Source organism: Haemaphysalis longicornis, unplaced genomic scaffold, assembly GCF_048455015.1.
Source record: "Haemaphysalis longicornis isolate Haplotype H1 unplaced genomic scaffold, Haemaphysalis longicornis Haplotype H1 scaffold_2, whole genome shotgun sequence".
NCBI classification, from domain to species: Eukaryota; Metazoa; Arthropoda; class Arachnida; order Ixodida; family Ixodidae; genus Haemaphysalis; species Haemaphysalis longicornis.
In genome coordinates, this window is record NW_027526295.1 from 136,794,514 (window position 1) to 136,819,070 (window position 24,557).

At 44.7% G+C, this 24,557-nt stretch overlaps 1 protein-coding gene across 1 annotated transcript in view; it reads left to right on the forward strand.

The window, feature by feature from the left end:
• LOC144168309 (phospholipid-transporting ATPase ABCA3-like) overlaps window positions 1-24,557 on the forward strand; it is an 84,263-nt gene that overhangs the window by 18,256 nt on the left and 41,450 nt on the right. Inside the window, exons 7-11 of the mRNA XM_077697319.1 lie at window positions 1,869-2,049; window positions 4,355-4,614; window positions 15,764-15,960; window positions 20,423-20,717; window positions 23,448-23,601. Coding sequence (XP_077553445.1) covers window positions 1,869-2,049; window positions 4,355-4,614; window positions 15,764-15,960; window positions 20,423-20,717; window positions 23,448-23,601 — 1,087 coding nt within the window. The remainder of the gene's footprint in view (window positions 1-1,868; window positions 2,050-4,354; window positions 4,615-15,763; window positions 15,961-20,422; window positions 20,718-23,447; window positions 23,602-24,557) is intronic.

Here is a 24,557-nt window from a genome sequence, read left to right on the forward strand (position 1 = left end):
TGTGTTTATTCGATGCGCCCTTGCCACGTGGCAGTGCCGGCCAGCGGCTATGAACCGACTATGAGGGGCCAGTCATGTGTTGGTCGCTTACTTTGCGACTGTCAGAACCTTCTAAATCACTCGCGGAAAGGACGATAGCATACATGAAAACACTTCTCTTGTTTCCGCGCAATGTTCCTAAAGCTTTCTTAGCCCTTCAGACAGTAAAATATTGTTGCTCATCTCTCTTGATTGCTGCGATCCACGCTTCCTTCATCTGTATTTCAGTTGGACACTGTTGATAGGGCACCTGCAAATAAGTTATACAAGGTATAAACTTGCAGGAATTCGTACATAAATAGCTTTATAGAAAAGCACGATTGTAATTCAGTTGGAGTATGTCGGGGTAGCTGAACGCCCCAAAAGATCGCAAAATACACTGTTAGTTCGCGTTTCCGCGTTCCCTATCTACTGCCGCCAAGGTGTGAAAACAAGCAAAGCAAAACACGCCTGCAAGCTAAAATGTTTGGCTGCACCGCCACAACTCTTCTGCCTGAACGTTCGGCGTTAAACCTGCAGCACTCGGGACCCGCACGTCAAGCTGCTCCACAAAACAACTATTCGCGAAAAAAAACGGCGGGCGTGTTTGGGGTTCACAGGTGTGCAAACGTCCGTCAGCGCGCTGCAGGATGAAGTACGCACGCAGTCTCGAATTCGCCTGCACCGAAACAACGCTGCTTCCTAAATTTTCATCGCTTATAACGGTGTCGATAGGAACCGGCACGTGAAACGCAGCCATGCAGCTCTCATGTAGACAACGATGCATTGCTTTGAACATTAAAACAGGAGACGCTGAAAAGACGAGCGTCGTACGAACCTTTTGCCCGTCATTATACACGTATCCGTACCGCTTGCAAAGATGTACGCAGCAATGCGTTGGCATAGTGCTTTTGAATGCTACAAGCACATTAGGAGCGTATACAAAACAACCAATAAAATCCTTTTATGGGGTGAAGCGAGAGGCCAAACCGTGCAGCCGCAACGGCGTTCCTGCGCCACTCTATATCATGGCATCGTCACGTTAACCACCAGTTTTGCCACAGCTGAATGATTAATGTTGCCAGACTTTCTGCAAGCGTCTATACAAACGAACAATCTAGGAAACTTTTGAGCCACGCTGCTGCTTTTGGTATGTCTTATCTTGACGCCAATAAGGTAGCTGGCGTGAAATGTCTGGTGATTTCGTTGGAGGATGAAGTCCAGATTCAAATTTTTGGTGTTTTACGCAACGACGCTACACGTGGGCTATGAGGCGTTGTGCAGTGGGGAGCTCTTGGATTAACTTTGAACACCTTACAATGTTTAACGTGTGCCGAAATCTCGATACCCGAAAGCTTTTGCTTTCGTCTCCGAATGATAAGAGGCGGCAATAGCCTGAAACCTACTTGTCGTCCTTAGGATCAGCAGCACAGCCACTGAGCCACCGCGGCTGGTGAAGACGATAGCTGCTTTATTATGATCTCTTCCCAATCATCACCTTACCGTTTAGGAATACTAACTGCACAGAGCAAACAAGTAGAGAAGGGGGAGAAGCCCGGTTACTTTTATATTCTCAACCTGAGTGTGGCTGGGGCATTGTATGCAGACCTGTTGACCTGTGAACATCGGCTCATACCCGCGCCTTCGTTTAGCCCTCTTCGATGACCGAAATGGTCACCAAAATACAGGGTTATGGAAGCATTACAGAAGGTATTTATAGTGTAATTATTTTTTCTATCCTGCGATGCCGTATTAAGACGAATGCTTTACCAATAAAAACAGCGTTCGCATAGAAGTATGTAGTGGCCGGACACGGTGACAAAAGTACTTTCCGCGTTTCCGCTGTATAGGATATTGAGAAGTACGGAAGCAGTCTGGGCATCGAGTCCGTGGGCGTCAGCATGACTTCTCTGGAGGACGTGTTAGACAGCGTAGGCGAGGAGCAGCACGTTCACCGACGCCACACAAAGAAGAGGGCAGCGGCTCATCGTGATGACGGAGGTGACGACGGGTCCGAAACTGACGCAAACTGTGAGTATTGAGGTCAAACATTCAGAATTTCAGGGGAGAGAGAGAGAGAGAGAGAGAGAGAGAGAGAGAGAGAGAGAGAGAGAGAGAGAGAGAGCCTTTATTCTAGCAGGAAACTGCAATATGAAGCTGGGGAAGCGGCAGTAGAGGGTGGGTTTTTTTTTTGGCTTGGGACATCCTGAAAATGGACAGTTCGAGCCGACAGTTCTGCTAAAAAATTAATGAAGCTTCAATCAATCAATCAAGCTGGTTGGCTCATGGAGAAAGCGGGAGAGCCCGCGTAGGATGAGGAGAACAGTGTCACGGCTCTAAACTGCTCGCGCTCGACCGCTTTTGAGCGAGTAGTGTGCAATTAATGTCCAGCGTACGAGAGTCGATGTATGAGGAGGAAGAATTTGGAGAAGAGTTGAAGGTTCTGTAGCACATCAATTTCGGATAATGCGAAATGAGGTGGTGGAGACTTTATTAAAATTTTTAATGGTTTTTGTAGCCATGTGTTCAACGCGGGGCTCCATCATCCACACCTGTAGAGGCCCTTTCGAAGTAGCAACAAAGCAGCTGATGAAAGATCCGTTATAATTTGAGATTTTCCGAGCCTTTAAGAAGAATTTTGTCTGCGGTTTACAATTAACGGAACTGCAACAAGTACTGATGCTTTCGCACAAGAGGAAAAAGAATGTCGTTTGTTTAAAAAACATCGCGGAAAACGTGGATGGAAAAGGGAAACCGCAAGCGCTGATGAACAACTAAAGAAAATTGTATTGAATTTGACGACGTAAAATGTTTTGGAGTCCACCAGCGCTTGTGGTTGACCATGTCTCCGTCCGTTTTCCTCCCTTTTTTCCGGCAGTTTGTACCCAAATCAGCTAACGTGAAGCTCTAATGCCCCTTGTCATTTTGGGGTGAATCGGAGATGTGTTCTAGTCTAAGTAGGCGAGGATTCTATGGGCATGAGCTCCGATGATTGAATCGCCTAGCACGCTGAGGTGAGGGTAACACTTAGCCTCTTCAATTTGCAGTTTCTGACTGACGAGATGCTACCACCGACGATTGGGGAGTTTTTTCTTCAGCGTTTTGTCAAACTGCCAGTAAAGTTCATATCCGTGCGGTTTATCCATCATGTGCCCAAGCTTTCAAACAATTGAAAACCACGCGTTTTTTTTTTTACTTTGCCAAGGGACACGCCGAGAGTGATAACTAAAAGTAGCTTCGTTTTTTCCTGTAAACAAATAAAGGTAGGGGTACAGATACAAAATGTTGTTGCTCAGGCTTTCCTCATAAGAAATTTTAAATCGAATTGAGGCGTTTTGGTGTCAGCGGCGTTTGTAAGTTTGTGAGACTGCCTTAAAGAAACCTGCAACATTTGTCTTAGATTTTCTCTAAATTCTAAATGCTTCCAGACTGGCCAACAAACACACCTAGCACTTATAATCAGGGAACGAAGTTCCTTAGCCCTAATTGAGTTATCTATGCCCATCAGATGCCTTTGAAACTTGCTCAAAATATTTTCCTCTTTCCCGTTGCTTTCTTGAATTGCTTGCATTACGTCATCACAATAATGTAGCGACTATTGACCGGCTTCATTTCAATTGCAGGAATAAACGTATTCGGTAGCCACTTTAAAAAACCGCTACAAAAGCCAAGCAGGACCGGAAGGTGGTTGTGATGCGACGAGCAAATCACGCATTGCCGCTTTGTGCTGGCGATAACTAAGCATTCACAGTGCTTTCAGACCCAAAGGATGGAGTGAAAGCTTTCACTGAAAGTGTTACAGGGTACTTTTAATTATGAGCCAATGCCCATAAAATTTTACAAGCTGACTCTTTCAGTCATCGTTTGATACAAACAATCCCGGAGCGCATAACTGAATCCTATCAATTCTGCGCGCAGCAGAAGAACGCCCGCGGCCACAATGTAACTTTGGCACCTTGAGATTTTCACCAAAACACATTTCAATGATGTAATGAACAATGAACTGGGGTCCGTCTTATCCACATGATAAGTCAGCTCGATCGAAAAATTCCGTTCAGTTTCGACAGTCGGATTTCAGAAACAGTACGCGTGTCTCACAGGTCCCAGAATTGGTGTGATTGTCTCTCACTCGCTTCTTTGTAGCGGAAGATCTATTACACAATTGTGGAGGTTGCTTCTTTGTAGCGGAAGATCTATTACACAATCGTGGAGGTTAATTAATACTGGCCTCACGTACGGGGTGTTGACGCGGTTAGTTGTCTGTTCATCCAATTGTTTGTTGCTAAAATGAATTCGGAGGAAATGCCATATTGCACTCTCATTATCGGCACTTCAGTTGCGGTGATCCAGATGATGGCCAGAGAGAAAGACAGACGACCAACACTATGCTCACGCGTCCGTGCCATGGTCGTCAAGCGCTCCATCCACGTGTGGCGTGAAAAGAAGATGCTGCTGTACAGTTGGGTGATGCCGCTGGTACTTCTGCCTCTTCTGTTCATCCTTGAGAAGGTGGCACTAAAGGGAACCGGCCGCGTGGTTGAGAACACAGGCAGCGCCCTGCGGTACAGCTTTCCCGGCGTTGTCGACTTCTCCGAGGTATGTATGAGTTTGAAAGTGGGTTACAAGCAGAAACATTCCGTTTCCTAAACGGTGCAGAACAGAAAGCATCTGGCGCCATCTATTGGTTCACTTTGAACACTAACATTCTCTTGAGCAACTGCTAAAAATGGCCCGGTGTCTGAACACTGCAGCTTTGAAGTAAATTTTTTTGTTACTCTATAACGGGCTAAGTTCGATCGATCCTCTGCAGTGTTGCACGATTTTTTATGTTGAGTGATTTTGATGTGAAAGTGTACTTCTAGCCCTATTTTCAGGAATAACATCGCTTCGGTATGCTTTGGGCGCAGTTTGTTGCCTATCGCCTGATTTATTTGATGCTTTCCGGCGCGAAGGAAGGGTCGGTTCTGTACTTCTGACGAAATGAGATGTCGCCTACCAGTCTCTCCATTCGGCAGGGCGACGCTGATTTATCTGAGACAAGCGGTACTCACTTCTGCGACAACTGCAAGCATGATGAAATCTGCAGTTATCCATAAGTGATATAAGCGATGTCGACAAAAGCTTTTACGAACAAAATGTCCGACCCTCGTGCTGGTGGTAGATTTGCACGAGCGCTTTCGTTGGACAACGTTGGGGAAATCCGGTTTTTATTTAAATTTGAAAAAAAAACCCACGTTCGAACAGATGCGACATAATGGTAGCGTTTAGGGGTCATGTTTAAGCTTGCGCAGGATAGGGGCTAGTAAATATAATTCTGTATCAAGGGATAGTTTCATGAGAGCTAGCTATTAATTGCTGCTTCGTGTCATGAAAATTTCGGGCAGCCTCGATTTAAGAGTCAAATCATTCCCATAAGTGCAAATAAGCACATTGCATAGAGCGATCGAGGGACAACGGAAATATTCAGGACCAAATAATTTACTGTTGCTCCTATTAGTTACGAAATCAGGGTTGCTTCAGCAAGCAGAGATAAAGTTATGTTTCGTTATGTAGTAAGCTTAAGTTGGTGCAATGCAGAGCCATGTGGGAATGCTGAAGAACGATGGTTTATGCAGCCAAAAACAACCCGAACCACGAGGTGTCATTTATTAAATTGTTTGAGAAAAGTTGAGCAGGTGATGTTTTCACTCCATATAAAAGAGCTGTGTAAGAACGCTCTTCCTTAAGTGATCGCCTGTCGAACTCAACGCCAAACCTCAGTATAGAAACAGTGCGTAAAGCACCATTCACCAGTCTGTGTCGTAAACACGCACGGGGCACCTTGAATAATCGTAGTGATGGTATTGGCGACACCGCGGACTCCTAGCCCCCAAACATAAGTTGTAACCTACAATGACGATGTGTTGTAAGGTGAAGGGTAGAAACCACGAACGGTGGCCGTCGGAGACCAGGTCAAGCTCCGGCGGATGGGCTCCCTGTCTGTTTACCAGACAGTGAGCTCCGGGACCTCTTCAGCTATCAGGGTAAGGCTCACGAAGAAAGTACTCCTGCTACGTTTTGGCTGAGCTGCGCCCGAGGCCAACGCAGAACGTCAATGCCGGACGCTGAAGAAGCCACGTTTATTGCGGCTCACTTGCCGACAGTTAAAAAAACCCAGCGGTGGAGCTCGGGTTTGCTTTTAAGCCCCGCCGTCGCGAGAAGGAGAGTGGGAAACAGCACAATCATAGTTAGCCCACGTGCGCTGCGGCACGCAAGAACGCCGCGCAGTTTTGGTCGGTGTCTCCAGTATTTAACGAGGATAGTCTTTCTTGGGCTACTTAAACCCATAAATTTTGGTGTGTCTGTCTGTCGGTCTGTCTGTCTATCTGTCTGTCTGTCTGTGACTCGATTCATCCACCCGGCCAAAGTAAAACAATGCCTATGCAATAGTCCTATATAGTAACAGCTAAGTCTACCCGTCTAAGTACGGTGTAATGTTCATACTTGTCAACATTGTTGAATAAGAACAAGCATTACGCAACTATAAGGCAACAAATTAATACAGAAGTGATATTTGCAGTGTTCCTTTATAAAAAATTATACATGCTTGACTTTTGCTAAATTAAATGGTTCTTCAACTGCAGAACAAAAATTCACTCCGCGTCGCCTGCTGTCGCTCGGACCAATATAGCTTCTGGAGCCATTTTAAGAAATCAACCGGTAACAGTTACGAAAGGTTCCACTAGATAGGTTCCACGTTCTGCTTGCAACGCACGTGGCGTAGGGAAACGCGGTTCTATAAACGTTGAAGTAGGGCGCCTCAATTCACGCGCGTCTTCCCCGCACGGCAGCGTTGGCATCGAGACACCCGGTTTGGAGCAGTGGAACGCGGGAAATTTAAAATGATTTAAGCAAAACGTTTGGCGTATTTACCTTGGGAGGAGCGCGACGCAAGAGGAACAACATGAGAGGTGAGCGAGAAAGCGAAGGGAGGCATTTACTTGGCAAAATTCGATAAAGACTATCATCTTTTGACGACATTTGCAACAAAAGGGGCAGATACGCGGCCAATTTTTTTACACCTGTGCTCGACTGCGGTTGGTTTGGAACGATGGTCTTTCTTCGACGCTGGTTGAACGCACATACAAACACACACACATGCGCTTCAGCTCCCCAGCTATCGGCCGGTTTGGCGGGTTCCAACACGAGCATTCCAGTGCAGACGCTTCGCCAGATTGGCTGTTTGGCGCGGAGTGAAGGTACGTCTGCGCTACAGCGCAACAGCTCCTCCTGCCGGAACATTGCATAGGACGGGGGGGTTGCCTACAAAAAGTTTGCCAGATGAGCCGATGGTAGGCAGAAACGCACCACGTTTGACTTCCGACACTTAGGTTGAAAGCTCTTCGGAAGGGGCACCACAGGAGCACCACCGACTATTTGTATCACGGTGCTTGAAAGGGGTTGTCTTCGGGATTGCAGGCGACCACATAGCGTCTGACGACCTTTTAGTTCATGAGACGTCAACCCTTGTGGGTAGAGGCTGAGAACTTCAGGCGTCGCGGGATGTCTGTAGGAGACGTGCTCAAGACCAGTATACTGGACATAGGCAAGAAAGCAAGCCCCCGGAAGCGCCACAAACAACCGCCGAGCGCGGCCACGCAAAAGCCTGCCCCATGCAAAGGCAGGGGAATGAATTGAGAATCGTTGTAGTGCTGCATTATTGCCGTCTTAGGCCAAGGAAGAGAAAGCCCTGCTCAAACCTTCTGCATTTGCGTGCAGGGATCCTTCCGTATATTTAACCACAAATGCATACGGCTGCAAGCCAAGGCTCCAACGCAACAATCTGCCGATTTTATTTGATATCTGTTAAACCACGTGAGGGGGCTGTGATCGGAAACAAAAACAACTTCGTAACCCGCCAAATAACATGGAGGCTTCTCCACAGCCCTTATTAGGCATGCGCACTCATTTGCGATGGCACTGTAGGCCTGCTTTCGAGGAGATAATTTTCGGCTCACGTAGAGAATTGGGGGTTCGTGTCCATTTTCGTCTTCCGCGCTTAAAACTGCACCTAACCCTCTTTCGCTCGCGTCACATTGCACAAGAAAAGGCTTCGAGTGGTACGGGCTGTCTAGGACTGGCTGACTTATGAGCGGAGCCTTGAGAGACACAAAAGCAACCTCTTTCGCTGCCCCGCATTCTACCCGAATAGGCGCGTCTTTCTTTAAGGCGTCTTTAATCGGGCTGGCAATCGAGAAGCTTTTGACATAGTGCTGATAATAACCCACCATCACTAAGAACGTGCGGATTTCTGTTTTCGTTTCTTGGCGGGGGAATTCTCATATCGCCAGAATTTTTACATCTGGTGGGCTGCGGTGTCCTTGGCCAATTCTGTGTCCCAGGTAATCGACGTCTAAGCGACCCGACATGCATATTTGAGCCTTCAGTGTAAGCCCAGCCTTCTGTAGCCTCCAGAAAACTTTGCACAGGTGATTGATGTGCCGTGGCCAAGAGTTAGAAAATCCTGCGATATCATCCAGATAGGGGAGTGCGAATGCTTCCGCGCCTGTTAGTATTTAATTCATCAGCCTTGCATGGCAATTTTTTCAGCATTTTTCAGCCCGAAAGGGAGAAGCAAACGTAGGAAGGTACCGAACAGCGTCGAGAAAGCAGCTCATTTAGTGGCTCGTTCACTGTGTGCAACTTGCCACTAACCACACCCCAAGTCGGGCGTTGAATTGCACTTTAAAGGCCTTGATCACTCACTCTTTTAAGTCAGTCCTCCACGTGTGGTAGGGGGTACACTTTTGTCACTGTCACTGAGCTAAACTTACGGCAATCTATGCAAAGACACGGTTCTTTACCTTTAGCTTCCACAATTATCACTGATGACACTAAATCACCTTCAGCCGGTTCGGCAATCTTCAGCGTCATTACCTTGTCGACGGCATGCCTCATCAGTTTTCGTGCAATGGTGAACACCGTTACGCCCTACATCTTGTGCTGCCTTGAGATGCTACCTCTATGTAATATGTCATAAGAGTGGCGCGACCGCGTACCTTCAAGAACAACCGTGAGTGTTCTGGTATCATTGATTGATTGTGGGGTTTAACGCGCCGACGCAACGCAGGCGATGAGGCGCGCCGTAGCGGAGAGCTCCGGGTTAATTTTGACCAGCTGGGGATCTTTAACGTGCGCCGAAATCTCGTACACACGTGCGTTTTTGCTTTTCGCCTCCATCAGAAAAGCGGCCGCCGCGGCCGGGAATCGAACCCGCGACCTCGTGCTCAGCAGCGCAACGCCTTAGCCACTGAGCCACCGCGGCGGGTGTGTTCTGGTATCAAAGCTATGAGATCTGTTATCTGAATTTCGCTAAGAACTGCTCTTTCTACTGCCAGATCCAGAATTTGGTCTTACAGAGACATCCATACTTAACACACATCCATAAAACACCTACACGTGGGAGAAGCTACCGAACTACTCACGGCGCACATCCTCGACGCTGGTGAAAAGTCTATTCCCCACGCCTCTGGTGCCCCCCGCAACCAGAGGAGACCGTGGTGGAATGATGACTGTAGGCGGGCGCGAGAGGCCTAGAACAAGCCGTGGGGTATCCTTCGTCAGTACCCCACGTCGGATAATCCTCTGTTGTTCGAAAGGGCAAAGGCGTTTGGAAAACGTGTGAAAACAACATAGTTGGCTCTCATTAATAACATCAATAAACTCATACTCATATACGCGCCAGGTATGGAGAGGAATACGTAAACTTATGGGCAACAAACACACAGCCTGCCTCTGGTGAATACAACAGGGGACACAATCGAAGAGCAGGGTGACACACTTGCACAACACTTCCACACTACACAAATACTTTCGTAAAACAAACAATCGGCCGACAGAAGCCTTTACTTGATAACGACTGGTCAACGACTTCTTATAACTCAGTTTTCACTGCATGAGCTTAGGGCTGCTCTGAGCACGTGTAAGCCCTTATCTCCACGCCCAGACAACATCACATATACGATGATACAACACCTACATGCACACACCTGAAACACGCCGACATCTATACAATAAAATGTGGCTTTCGGGGCACATTCCATGCTCTTGGAGGGCAGCCATAGTAGTGGCTTTCTGGTAGGAGGGAAAGGACCGGTGGTCCCCCTCAAGTTACCGTCCGATAGCCCTGACGAGCTGCCTGTGCAAGCTCCTCGAGAAGATGATAAACCGAAGGCTCGTGTACTTCCTTTTGTACAATGGTCTTCTCCAGAGCTGCCAGGCAGGCCGAACTGCCGTCCAGAGGTGGGGTGATGGACGAAAGACCAACTCGTCGCACTTCACACGTATATCAAGAATGCCTTCGTGCACAAACAGTATTGTGTAACTGTGTTTTTTGACCTCGAGAAGGCCTACGACAACGCTTGTTGTTACGGGATCCTTAATGACCTCAATTCATTCGGTGTTTCGGGTAATATGCTAAACACCCTTGTTAGTTACTTGTATGAGAGAACATATCGAGTGAGAGTTGGTTGTGCACTCTAAAATTCACGTGGCAGAAAATTGCGTGCTTCAGAGTTGAGTGTTTAGCTTTATTCTTTTTATAGTTAAGATGAACTATTTGGAAATGCATTGGCACCCACAGTCTCTTATTCCATGTATGTAGACGTCCAGATATCCTTTAAATCATGTAATATGTCAATCTGCGAACGTCAAGTCCAGCGTGGCGTCAAGAAACTCTCCGTATGGAAAGACAGGAATTGTTTTAAACTTAATCTTGCAGAGAGCTCTTGTGTTGTGTTCTCCAGGAATCGTGGAGTGCACCCAGACGCAGATATCATTCTTAACGGCATGTTGAGCTCCGTGAACAAGGAGCACAAGTTTTTAGGTGTTGTGTTTGACCATAAACTCACATTCTATTCCTACATCAAGGAACTTAAGCATAAATGTCTGAAAACAATGAATATCTTGAAGGGTCTCCCACAAATCCTATGGTGTCGACAAAGAACTCCTGCTGCGCTTGTTTACTGCTTTGGTTGGGTCTCGCTTGGACTATGGCAATGTGGTGTACGGGTTGGTTACTAAAACAGCATTGCGAATGCTTCACCCGGTGCTACACTTCGGGCTTCGTCTTGCGTCGGGCGCTTGCCGCACTAGGCCTGTCCAAAGTCTGTATGTCGAGTGTAGCAAGTGGTGCCTTGAAAACCAACGGTTGTGAATGAACTCGCTTTATGCTTTTAAAATTTCATCGCTGAATGACAATATTTTTTATCCTGTCGTTAATAATAGATCTACATCTCTGCTGTTTGTAAATCGCCCGTCCGCTGCTCTCCCCTTTTTGCTTAGAGGGAGAGAGAGAGAGAGAGAGCTTCGGATATCGCGTTTCGTTTTTAGATGTGTACATATCCTTTTCATACATTTTACCGCCTTGGCAAGTTAGCTTTGTGTTTTGCGAAGTTTATTTTATAGAACTTGACAAAAATCGGCTACCACGAACTGCAATACTGCACAATTTTCGGTCTCTGCAGTTTACATACCCATTTGCAGAATTTTGGAGTGATGCTATTAAAACGTCACTGTCGCTTCTTCTGCTGTCATAGTGCGAATGTCAATGCAGCCAGAAGCATGAGCGTACACGAAACCATTTTGCAGCAGAAGCATATAGAATTTTACTAATTGTATAAAATATTATTGAAAATCAAATTACCAATTCCATCATCTATACAGATTCCTTGAGTTTTGTTCAAGCATTTTCATTCCATAAGCCCAGAAAAAAACAGAGTTAATCCCGTTTTCAACGCCATTATGTCTGTCTATGCACAAAAGCAGGCGCTGCTCCCCTGTTTGGTGCCGTGACACACTGGGATCGTTGGTAACGAGTTGAAAGACGAGAGAGCCGCTGCTGCTGCACCGAGAAACACTGTAGACAAAACAGCGGTACCCTATACAGACCTCAAGTCACACATAAGACAACACTTGCGTAGAACATGGCAAACGCACTGGATTGAACAGACAAACAACAAACTACATGCAATAAAGCCATACTTGGGACCATACACAACTGACTCACACAACAAGCATAGGGAAGTCGCCTTAGCTAAACTACGGATCGGGCACATCCTTGCACGCAACGCACTCGTATCTGCTCACGGGATCTTCAAGACCCCAGTGCAGCAGGTGCGGAGAGGCCCTGTCCGTAGTCCACATACTCATTGAATGCAAGGCACTCAACACAACACGACACAAAGATTTTCCTGAATTGTACAGACAACACATCCCGCTACACCCATCACACTTGGCCGACAACCCAATGTTTTCCACCAGACGTGTCCTGCTGTTTTTATCAGACGTCGTTTTTACAGCTCCTTTCGTATCATGCATAATCATCCTGGCCCTATACCCCAGCCATCTTCATAAATTTTAAGTTGCTCCACTTTTGTTTTTACTGAGAAAATTTCGTAGTGCATTGTACATCTGAGTTATCTTCAAAGACCCTTGTTTTTAGCGCTCTTTGTCCTTGCTGGCCTTGCGCCATTAAACCCAAACCATCATCATCAGTCGGTGTCCGAAATTGTCACGAGGTGTAAAGTATCAAGACAGACGTTTGCGCCTATTTGTAAAATATAACACAATATTCTAGCATGGGTTTAATTAGGCTATTCCGATTTATTTGTATGCATGACTTCACCGTTTCATTTCTTTGGTGTCAGATATGTTTTTGAATGTTAGTGTTTTCATACATTTTATTTTCGGCGTTTTCATGTTTGGTACAAACATTTACCTTTTCGTGGAAAACTAGGCCCAAGATTCGACGTTGTCTTCTTAATTGGATGCATTTCTTGCCAACCTGCACAAAGCGATCTCGTCAGTTGTTAGCCGGTCATGGAAATAAAACAGAAATAATTTTATCACTCTTCAACTTCAAACCGTTGCTGTTCGGTGACTCCAAAATCCTGTTCACGGAAACGTGGATTTCTGTTTTGCATGCAAACAAAATGCAAGACCTGAAGGTTCCTTAAACTTTATCGAAATTAGTTGAGAGACCAGAGGACGGCGATAGAGCAGCTTTTAAAGAATTCGTCTACGCAAAAATGTGCGGGACACGTAAAGGGACACCACTTTATTCAGTATATTTTTGGCATAAAATATTGGCCACATAAATATTATTTGACGTGTTGGTGTCTATTGGTTTCCGTCTATTGGTTGAAAAAATTGTAATTGGGCCAGCTTGTGCATTGTGGAATTTCCGCATCAGCCCTACAGCGTATAATACACAGGACAGTTCCGGGGTGTCTGCAAAACGAACGAGTGAACGGAACGCTTTACTACAGCTGTTATAATACACTTTCTTGAACATACGAAATAGATGCAATGTCCACACGGGACTTTGCTTACATGTCAGCATGTAGAAAACAATAACCCCTTGAAGTACAAAAATAAGAAATAGTGGGACTTTGTAGATGTTATGTTCACGTTTTTTACACTTAACTGTTTGTTTTCCTGAACTTTTTCTCTTTCCACAGCGCGCAAATTAAAAGCGATGGTATGCTCGTTCGTTCGAGTTCGCGTAGTGGGAATGCTGCAACGATGTTTGCGTCTCCTATCTTTGGAACGTGATGTCATTACACTTTCCTCAAACTACAACATGCAGATGCGATTTTCACGATTTTCTTGATTTGTGTTTGTGCTCCTGCACATGCCAAGGCCAATATATCAACGGGAGCACAGGTACAATGGTTGGCATAAGAAATTCCATGAATACGAAGTACATATAGGAAAGACCCTTACAGCATGTTTACGTAAAGGAAATCTGGCACATTTAACAGAAACACTGGGTGCATAAACGAACATAACAGCGTATGAAATGTCGGGTAAAAGCGACATTGAACAGAGCGCCATAGAAGTCTAAGATTAAAAATTCCCCGCATTTCCCCGAGGGGAAGAATGTGAAAGTGCGAATGCACGAGTTGAATTTGCGCGGTTCGGTAATGTTCGCGAAAGAGAGATCACACACACACACACAACTACAAAGAAAGAAAGATGCATTTATTCACAGACACCTATTTGTGTTGTCGTTGTACTTGATTGCTAGAGCGGATCTCAGCTTTGAAATTTCGTGTCAGTACTCCTTTAAGCGGGTGCATTAGCCCTTCTCACGCTCGATTCCTGGCCAATCCCCCACGTGGGTATGTGCCATGTCAGCGGCCAGGCAGCGGGCGCCCATCTCCCCCCGTTGCCAAGGAAGACGAGGAGATTCCTGGCCAATCCCCCACGTGGGTATGCTATGCGGACATCGCCGGTGGACGCAGGTTCAGGGTCGCTTAAGAAGTGCATTCGCACTTAAAAGGATGCAAGTTTCAACGGCGCTGAGTACAAGGGAAACAAAGTGTGAGAACAGAGACGCTGGGTCGCTCTGTAGGCTCGGTTTGCGCCCATAGCAGCATTCGGTTTGATTAATCCGCATTGATCTGATGAAATTCAGTGTAGGTTTATTTAAACAAATTTCCGCGTATCTGCTCGCCTTGCAGCAAAATTTTGTTGAAAGACGGCCGTCTTCTGCCGCCCCTGTCGTGTAATGTCCGCTACCTGCCCTCCCATCAGACTTACATGGTCTTATTCTCCCATCTGTTCCCTCGCATGATGGATATGACTCGCTGAATTAAAATAATTTTTGACGTGTTAGAAATCGCGTGCCATCTTTCGGACCTTTTGCTTCTGTTGTACTTGGAGAAGCTAGAGACGACATGCTTTGTTTTTCTATATGCATTTATCTGGACTCTCTTTGACACCGCTTCTAAAGAGCTGGTTGTTTTATTGGTTATCACAAAAAAAACTGTGCTTGATTTTTCTGTCATAGGAATCGGTAAAACACGAAAGTGAAATGTGCAGCGAATTTTGCAGCTGAGCATGATTAGCGGGACGGCGGCTGTCTTGTGGGTGTGTTTGGCGAGCGACGTCCTGCTGACGGGTCGCTTCGGCAAAAGTGTACTGGCGTCATTTTCGGGACGGATATGACGTCAACAAAATCTTGGTGTATCCCGACATGAAACACTTTCGTGTCAAAATATGAAACCCGAAAACGAAAACCCGAAGTATAACGTAAACTTTAGTACTAAAGTTGGCTTCCCCGCAAAAAGACCACGTGTGCGGTGGCGCACCCTTTGCAGGCCGCTTGCATCGTTCTACTGGCGTCACTTACGTGATGGATATGACGTAGGTGACACCTTCGTGAATCCCGAATCAAACACTTTCGTGGTAAAATCATTCTAACCTGTCTATTTATAAGAAACCCTGGTACTCTCGCTGACGTTCTTATTCTTACCTAAGATTTACTGGAGCTTTTTTGGCCTGTATAATGCGGATATTTTTGAGCCGCTACAGTTCTTTCAGTAGTTTGGAACCGCATTGCCCTTATGTACTTCTTGTTCTTGTACACGTTAGTCCTTTGTTGTTTTATTTCTATTATATTTTCGCCCTTATGTTATATTTCTGCCGGTACACGTGAGCGGTAAAGTGTCTTTTTTGAACATGTGCTCCGAGTATGCGTACAAGTTGATTTTCTCAACACTGTGTTTTGAGGGTAGGCTTATGGGAGAGGAAATCAGGTGCTGCTGGAAACCTTTACCACTTGTTTAGACCCGCACCCACGGTGGTACAATCCACCCTCAAGTAAAGCTAAAATTACTAAATATGTCCAAGAGTTCAGAGACATGATTTAAAAGACCGGGAGTTTTTAGATGGTTCTCTAATGCTACCATTTTATTTGCAGGGATTTCTTCAAAGCGATGTAGAAAAGAAATTTGTTGACCGGTGGCTGATGCCGATGTTTGACCCCGAAAATTTCGACGTGGTGCAAATTCCTCCTAGTGTTGACATCGCAACGGAGCTGATAAATGTGGCCAAGACGGATCTCAAAAAATATGTTTTTGATGAGCACTTTGCTGTGCAGATGACAAAAAAGACTGGGTGAGTTCCCTAATTCGCGCATTACAATATCGACATGTTGAAGAAACCAGCAAGCAGCGGTTTGATAGCATATGTTACCACGAACTTTAAAAAAGTCATTGTTGTGGCGTCCTTTTTGGCGTTGTGGTCCAAGATAACAAAAACAAGTGCTTGTATAGATTTTAATCTAGTAAAAGGCTGCTGCGGAAAACACAACTGACACTGGTAAGCCGCAAGCCCCTGATCTGTGGATATAATTTGAAAAAAAAACAGTCAACTCCACTGATTGAAGATTTGAAGTCAAACTAGTAAGTTGAGTTGTGAGGCAGTATTCCTAGCTTACCTGTTCCTGCTTGATTCCGGACGATGCCGTACGTGTGTTCATAAGTTAAGGTGTCAATGCCTCTTCAGCATCTTTACGACCAGTGCCACGTTTCGTAACCAAAAGTGCTTTTAACACGAGTGAGAAGAGCTTTCGAAATCGGTATGCAGTACTATTCTGACAAAAGAAACAGTTTGGTTCTAATCGTGATCAGGCAATGTCAGATTGACAGGATGATAAAGCTGCAAGAGCGTTACCTATATCTCCTTTCTACGATAGTTATATGCATCAGTGTTGCCGTGCTTTTCAAATAGTTTTGCCGAATACCAATCTCGATGGGCTTCCACTCAACATTTCGTGAACGTTAGATACATTTGTCAATGTAAGCATTGTTTGCTTCCTTTAGAACGCACGATCACAACCTGATCATATTTTTGTAGCGTCAGCTACACTGGCCGATGTTGAGCAGCTTCGCGTGCACCTTGAAGGAGCGTGATACGCAAGCGCGAGAGGAATTGGCTTGGCTTGACTTGGATTGGATTGGATTGAATTAAATTGGATTGGATTGTATTGAATTGTAAGTCCACCCAAATTGGAGTACGGGAGTGCAGAGAATTGGGTGTGCACATTCGACGGTCTGCGCAATCCAGAGAAGGGACGTCATAGCCGCTGCAAACGCACTACCGCCGGCGTGCGCCCAGCTGTGCGCCTCGGTTGCGCAGTAGCCAAGTCTGACGCTGCGCCGGAGCCGCTTGATAGCCGTTTCGCGTGGCTCCTGGACAGCCGTGCTGGGCATACTCGAGGAGCAGTGACTGGACTGGACTGGGCTGGACTGGATAGGACTCGACTGGATTGGATTCGATTGGATTAAATTGAACTGGACTGGACTGCACTGGATTGGATTGAATTGCATTGGCAATCGTTTTAGCGGCAGTAAGCATGATAATCAGCTAATCCTAGACACCGAGGAAACCTAAGAATAAACAGCTGAACCTTAGTTCATGCTACGTATATCCTGGCATAGCCGAGCTAAGCCACTGTTTTTTTTTTGGAACAAAGCCCGCGATAAATATATCGATTCAAAGTAGTCGTACACGCCATGGTGGCTGAGTGGCTGAAGCGTTGTGCGGCTAAGCCCTAGGACGCGGGTTTGATCCCGGTGGTGGTGGCTGCTTTTCTGGTGGAGCGCTAAAGCGAAAAATCCATTGTATTGAGTCTTCACTGCATGTTAAAGATACCAGGGTGCTCAAAATATACCCGGCTCCCTCCACTACAGCGTACCTCAGGGCCCAGGTGTAGCTTGAGCGCGTTAAACTTATCAATAAATCGAAAAAAAATTACGTTGTCTGGTTTGTTGGTGAGCGCTTATTAAACGTTTTTCACCTTTTACCTCTCTTATCTCCTCAACCTTAATCGCTTTCCTCCTCTGGCAGTCACAAACGGTTTGAATTCGTTTCTCGTGCAACCCTGCGTAAAAAGAAATTATTTTCGTCGATCAGTATAACAGACGTTGAATAATTATTTTTGAAGTTAAATTTAGCTAAAAGAAGCTTATTTCGACATCCAATAAGATTACAATACCTTGTAGAAGGCAATGATTCACATCTAATTAGTTAAAGAAGTAACAGTTACTTATCTCTTTGGTCGTCTTTAATTTTATGTAAATATTGCCATTTTTTTGTAACGCAGTTCTTTAGGTAGCAACCATGTGTTTATTAAGCCGGGAAGTGAAACAATATTGAAATGACACTCTGCCTACTATCTGCTCATTGTTTTCTACATCGGTCAATTTATAAGCTTCCTCCATTTGTTGCGGCAGCTTTGCTTCTTCTACGTAAGATTTGTTCGGCATTGTTCACCTTGAAAATTGTTATTAACAGTATGAATATTCTAATCGTTTGCAAAATCGTACCACTGAAGACTAAGTGCAAACTTCACATTGAAAGTCGGACTAATAGATGAACGAAAGTCACGGGTGTTCAGGTTGAAGTACTCCTATCGTCGTCTCTTTAAGCTGAGATAGAGCTTGCCGTGGTTTTTAGCTCGTCGTTTGCCACCCTATGTTGTCATTTTATTGGAATGAATAAGGAGTACGGTTCAAATTTACATACGCAGCCCTATTTGGTGAAGAGCTCGAAGAAACAGGCCTGTGTAGAGTTCGAAAGGCGACATGCGCGTGTTTAGCATATTTATTAAACTTTATGTTGATTAGTTCTGTTAGAATAGAGGAGGGAAGTAATTTTTTTCCGCAGTTATAAAAGGAAACGAATTTAGACTTAAAGCGCAAATTGGATGAGTGTGTTACTTAATTAATGAACTCATACTTCTAGCGAGCGTGGCACTATAAGGAAAGAAAGGAAAAAGGGACAACATACACGCGAGACTTCAACTCAGTTTATGCCATCAGAAACGAGGAAACACGCATACGTGTACATAAAACGAGACAAAATAGACACGTTCGTTCGTGTTAACAATGCCCCGCAATCTTCACACTCTCATAACCATTGTATTGCTGAAGCACAGGGACAGTGCCCGTCCTCCTCCGTATTACAGCACATGCCTTTTATTGTCACGTGTACACTACAGTGACCTATCATTCATCACCTAGAGCGTTTCATCTCTTCTTTTCTACCTCCAGTGTGACGTTCGCCAGTATGAGCTCGAATAGAGGTCTCTTGCTGCTGTGCTGCGCCGCCAGAAGAGAAATACGACCGAGGTGGCGGAGATTCCAGGGCTAAAGAGTCTAAGAACATATAGTAGTGCAATTACTCTGCAGAAAAAACTGGTTTAAGTAAATCAGTTATTGTTTGGAATGCTTCACCAAAACCATTTTTTGTTGTACGGGGACAGAAATATATTATCTACCTAGTTTGTTGTTTATGCAAGAAGCTATGCATTCTTCATTCCAGCGGTCACCTAAGAACACTTCTCGGTCTTCTCGTACATTGAGGCACTTTAATTACTTGCGCTAAAGAGCAATTACTTTATAGTCACGTTATCTCACGTTTTCAGTAAGTGTAATCACATAAATGAAGTTTTTCTATAACTCTATTTACCCGATTTTCGCGGACGTGGCTGAACAAGATTGGAGGGAAAGGTGTCAAAGAACTAGGTAAAGCAGCCTAACAGTGCAATGTAAAACCAACAAAACACATAAATAGCAGAATAAACATTTTTAGAGGGGACTATCGAAAACATTACTTGCTTCTATTTTTGCAATGCAATCAAGTTTGGGGGAGCCATAGTTATTTTTGTGCGGTAACTTTTCAAAACGACGTTATTTGTGCGCTTTCAAATTTTGAATGGCTTTATGCTCTGCCAAAGACTATCTTTGCCAAGTACTATTTCCCCCTATGCAACTTCTTCCCTCCACCTTAAATGTACACTTTATTGACATTTGCTCCTGGTGCCTCCTCCAAACGTGCCCCAAATGCCGTGTAACCTCACAGCCCCTCGGACGCTCTTATCCTGTTGCCGTCATTTTTTACACCATCTCTCTCTCCCTTTTTCTTTTGTTTTGGTTCCCCGTTTCACGCTTCTTTTTTCTTGTACAGAAGCAAGGTTTCTCATTCATCTCCCCCAATGCAATGAAACCTAATTGCGCGAAGAGTTGGAACTCTGATGCGTGCACATGACTCAGCGAGCAATGGAACGGAAGATGATAGGTGTAACATTAAGGGACAAGAAGAAAGCGGAGTGAGTCAGGGAACAAACGCGTGTTAGGGACATATTAGTAGAAATTAAGAAGAAATGAGCGTGTGGGGGGCATGTAATGCGAAGGAAAGATAACCGGGGATCAATAAAGGTAACAGAGTGGATCCCTAGAGAAGGGGAGCATAGCAGGGGGTGGCAGAAAGTTGGGGTGGGTGAAGATGAGGTCAAGAAGTTTGCGGGGATAAATGGTCGCAGTTAGAACAGGGCCGAGATTATTGGAGATATGTGGGAGAGGCCTTGGCCCTGCAGTGGGTGTAGACATGCTTATGATGATGATGATTTATCTTTTGATGATTTATTGATTAATTCACTCAAACGCTCAAACACAAAATGCGGGCGACGGAAGTGCATAGTTATGTGCTTGCTTGCATTGTTACGTTTGTTCAGACCCTTTGGCTTCTCCCTGAAAATAATTCAAAGCAAGTCATGGGATGTTTTCCGCCGCAGGACCGTGCTATGGTACAATGGTGAGATCGAGCACATGGCTGTTTTGCTCACGACATTGTACAACAATGCTCGTCTGCAAAACATCACGCAATCGAAACGGGCCAGCTTTACGTTCGACGTGACTTCAAGTGGCTACGAAGACGCGCTTCACGAGTCCGATGAAACGAAGTACGATTCACTGAGCGTGTACCATGTTCTGCTACCGAATATTCTTCGATCCGTGTTCTTCCCGCTGTGCTCGAGCCTCATGTGCAGCAATTTTGTTCTCTTCCCCATCGCAGAGAGAGTGCTCCAGGTACGTCATGGTTGTACGCTCAAACAGCCAAAACTTTGCCCATGTTACTATGCTGTTGTCTCGCCTGATACTACATGGGCTCCAGGAACACTGAAAGTCTCAGTGACACGAAAAATGCGTTTTTCTTGAAAGTGAAGGAAAACTTACCCTTTTATCACAAGGGTGCAAGACATATATACGTCCTTGCGTTTAAGAAAAATTTCCTTCCTGTCCAACCGTCATTCATCAAAAAACGAGGAAACGACTTACTGAGTGGCATATTCCCGCAATTGTGAGCTACACGCACCCCATTTTTTCGATTGCTTCGATTGCTGTGGTTGTGCTCACTTTGACTATATCAAGCCGAGTTTATATAGGAAACCATATATAGGAAGATATCTGGGGAATATAACTTACATGTCACTCTTGTATCAAACTTCTCCCAGTATCAAACTTCGCCAAGACCGTCGCGTTAGCTCAGAATTGCGAAGATATAGAGGCTGCATCAAGGTGAGGGAAGTGTCACGAAGCCGCTGGTTGAAATATTGTCCGTCTTCTCGAATGGGGCTGATGGAATTCTGTAATGACATACGTAAGGTTACAATTACGAGTGACGTATTAATTTATAACTTGGTCGAAATCACGCTGCTGGCGTCTGTAACAACGTATCAACCATTGGCGACGCTTTGGGAGTGGTGTGCAGTGGTGGTAGCTACAGGTGTTGATTGCAGTGGGTCCTGCGGAAGTAAAAAACACAAAAGCGAGAAGATAGGGCACGCGACGCCGCGCAACAAATTGCATATCAGGGGGATATTGTTGTACCCACGCTTTTAATGCGAAGATTTAGTGTTATAACTTACGGCTTCGGTAACGTGAAAGCGCCCTGAAGGAAAGCCAACTTTCTCTGACGATCATTTATCGTAGGCGAAGTGAAAAAAAATGCTTCAGGGGCAAAAGCGAACGAAGCCTATCCGATTGCTACCCGATTGCTCTCGTGTTACGAAGCCTATCCGATTGCTCCATTTATGAATGTTCAAAACTTTCTCCAAACTCAGACGACAACCAACGAATTCTTCTCCTGAGACATTCGCGTTCAACCATCGTCGTCGTTAGGCGAAGGGGTGCATGAAATTTTTTCAATTGCATTTTTTCTGCCGGAAGATACAGCGACGGTGAAAGCAGTGGGCGGAAGGTGTACGCCGGTAGAAACGACAAATGATAAAGCGGCACAGGACAGAATCCTTTGCGCCATTTATACCACGGATGCAAACGTCTATTCTGAAAAAAAAAAGACATCGAACAGCAGCATGAGCTTGCTGATTTTTTAACAGTTATTATTCAATTTGCCATTCTGAAATAGTGTCGGTGGTAATGAGCAGATACACCAGAACCTCACACCAAAGATTTCAACTTTTAAAATAATAATAAGCACGGAATAAGCTGCTGTGAAGAATATACGGCGGTTCCTGGACGCTCCATAGGAGATGACAGTTTAAACTTATATTTAACACCAAAGCCCAAAACGTGCGATGTCACAGTGCCCTGTTACTTGTAAATCACTCGTTACTAACGTTGTGTCGTCGACACTGTTGCAGAGTTCTGCAGGCAGCGTTTTGACCAGGTGCCAAGAAATACACGAGTAAAATTTTAAAAATGGCGAAAACTGCAAGAGATATTATACATCTAGTGTAAAAAGATATCTTAAGTTCACATGGTTTGATTTGAAATTTGTGGTTTTTTAATTAGGCTTCTGTAGCTTTTTTTGCGAGTTATATCGAAATATATTGGCAGTAAAAATGTCCAATGTATTTACTAAATGAAGAGTTCTAAGCTAAGTCAACACAGAGCATCAGAAGAAAGCAATTCCTCTTCTGCAGATTTACACAAACGTGGCAATATCTTGTTGTATGTGATATAACATTCACTACTTCAAGTTCACGGTATCACGGAAGGCGACCGTGTGGAAGCCGAAACGTCATGTTTCGGACGTACGTTCATTGTGGTCGGCGTTTTTGCCACTTATTGTCCAAGATTATTCAGTTCGTGGCAAAGTTTCTGCATTGCTACAGTGAGAGCTCATGTATGTGCATTGGTGAAATGAACGAATTTGGAATTGAAACCTTATACGACGCGTGTGTTTATTATCTTTTCCGGTTATTATAATTTCAATTGACATGACCAAACTGAAGAGTTTATGATACATTGGATACATTGCTTCCACAAAGCGACTGTTAGTGAATATGCGGGTATTGCTGTCTGGGTATTGGGTGTTGCTGTCGGTCAGTTTGCTTCCTACAGAACCTTTGGTTATGAGGAACCAAGGGGTTAAGGCGTAAGCTATAGATTGAGCGCCCATATAAACTACATACTAGCTAAATGTAGTTCCGAGACATTAGATCGTAATGTACCCTAATGTCCTTTGTGTATGGTCCTTAAGGGTATTAACTTTGTGGCTTTTATGTCCTGCTGTTTTCTGGGTTCGGGAGAAGTTGTCGTGACGATGTCAAACTACAAAATTCAAATCTATCAGGTTCAAGTTCTCGTAGACGGTAGGTTCCAAAAAAACGCAGTAGAGACATTTCAAAAATTCAAATTTTTTCTCCCACATAAGCACGCACTTTGTTCAAATGTGGCAGCAATGTTTTCTTACAACTTTGCGGGTTTGAGATTATGCAGTATGGGGCGAGACAACCAAGGGCGAAACTGTAGAGCCTGAAAGTGAGTCGGCACCGGTGCCATATTCTCGTGCAGGTAAAACACTTGCAAATGGTCACGGGTGTGAACCCCCTGCTTTACTGGACCACAAACTTCGCTTTTGACTTCGTGTTCTACATGGGCACGGCGCTTTTGGTGCTGCCGCCCGTGGTCGCGTTTCACTACGATGTATTGACCACGCACGACATACGTGAGTAATGTCTACGAAAAGTGCGTTATTTGCGTCACTGCGCGCTTTATTTATCTTGCATGCAGGTAATGGGTGTTACATTTTCACAACTGAAAATCCTGCAAAAGAAAGCGATTCCGTAGGTATTGTGAATCCGGCGTCATCTTGGTTTTCATATTTGGCTTCGTGTATTGAACTTGCTATTGGTGGACTATCATTGGCAACGTAGTACATGTAAAAAAACTATTCAAGAATGCAAGATTAGTGCCTTCGAAGCAGTATTGGCAACGGCTATAATAATGAGAATGGTGCTTTTTTCTTGATTGGCCTTTGGTAAACCCCATTAGTTTTTGGTATTTTATTCAAGAAATGGCGGCCGAGTAATATATACCGTAGAATTAACGCAAAGTACAAAAAAAACGCAGTGCGGGTTTTTTACCAAGCATCAACGGCAGAATTACCCTGCAGCGGGGCAAATACAGCAGCGAAAATAGCAGGATTTCAGCAACTATTCCAGAAGATTATTTTGCTCCTTGCAATTTACACTTTTACAAATTTTGGTAAAATGGCACTTCGATGTGAAGGCTATGATTATTTTATATGAAAACGCGAAAAATGCACCACGCGTTGCTGAGAAATATTTGCATTAATAATTGTTTTTTCCTTGCAATTTTCACGATTGCAAATTTAGTGAAATAAAATGCAGTGCGAGGGCTATCATTGTTTTATATGGGAATGAGAAGAAAGCATTATTGAATACTCTAGAATTTTTATATTTATACTAACCGAATTGCGAACCGTTGGCGGCACATTTTAGTGGGCATGTAATTGTTATAGAATACGCTTGGTCTTCAAGAACTCCGCCAGTCGTTCTTGTGTGTTTTAGTGTTTGGTATCACAACGCTCTGAAAATATTAGAAAGGCGTTAGGAGAAAGAAAAATTGGACGGCATGGAATTTTCACTCCAAGAATTTTAA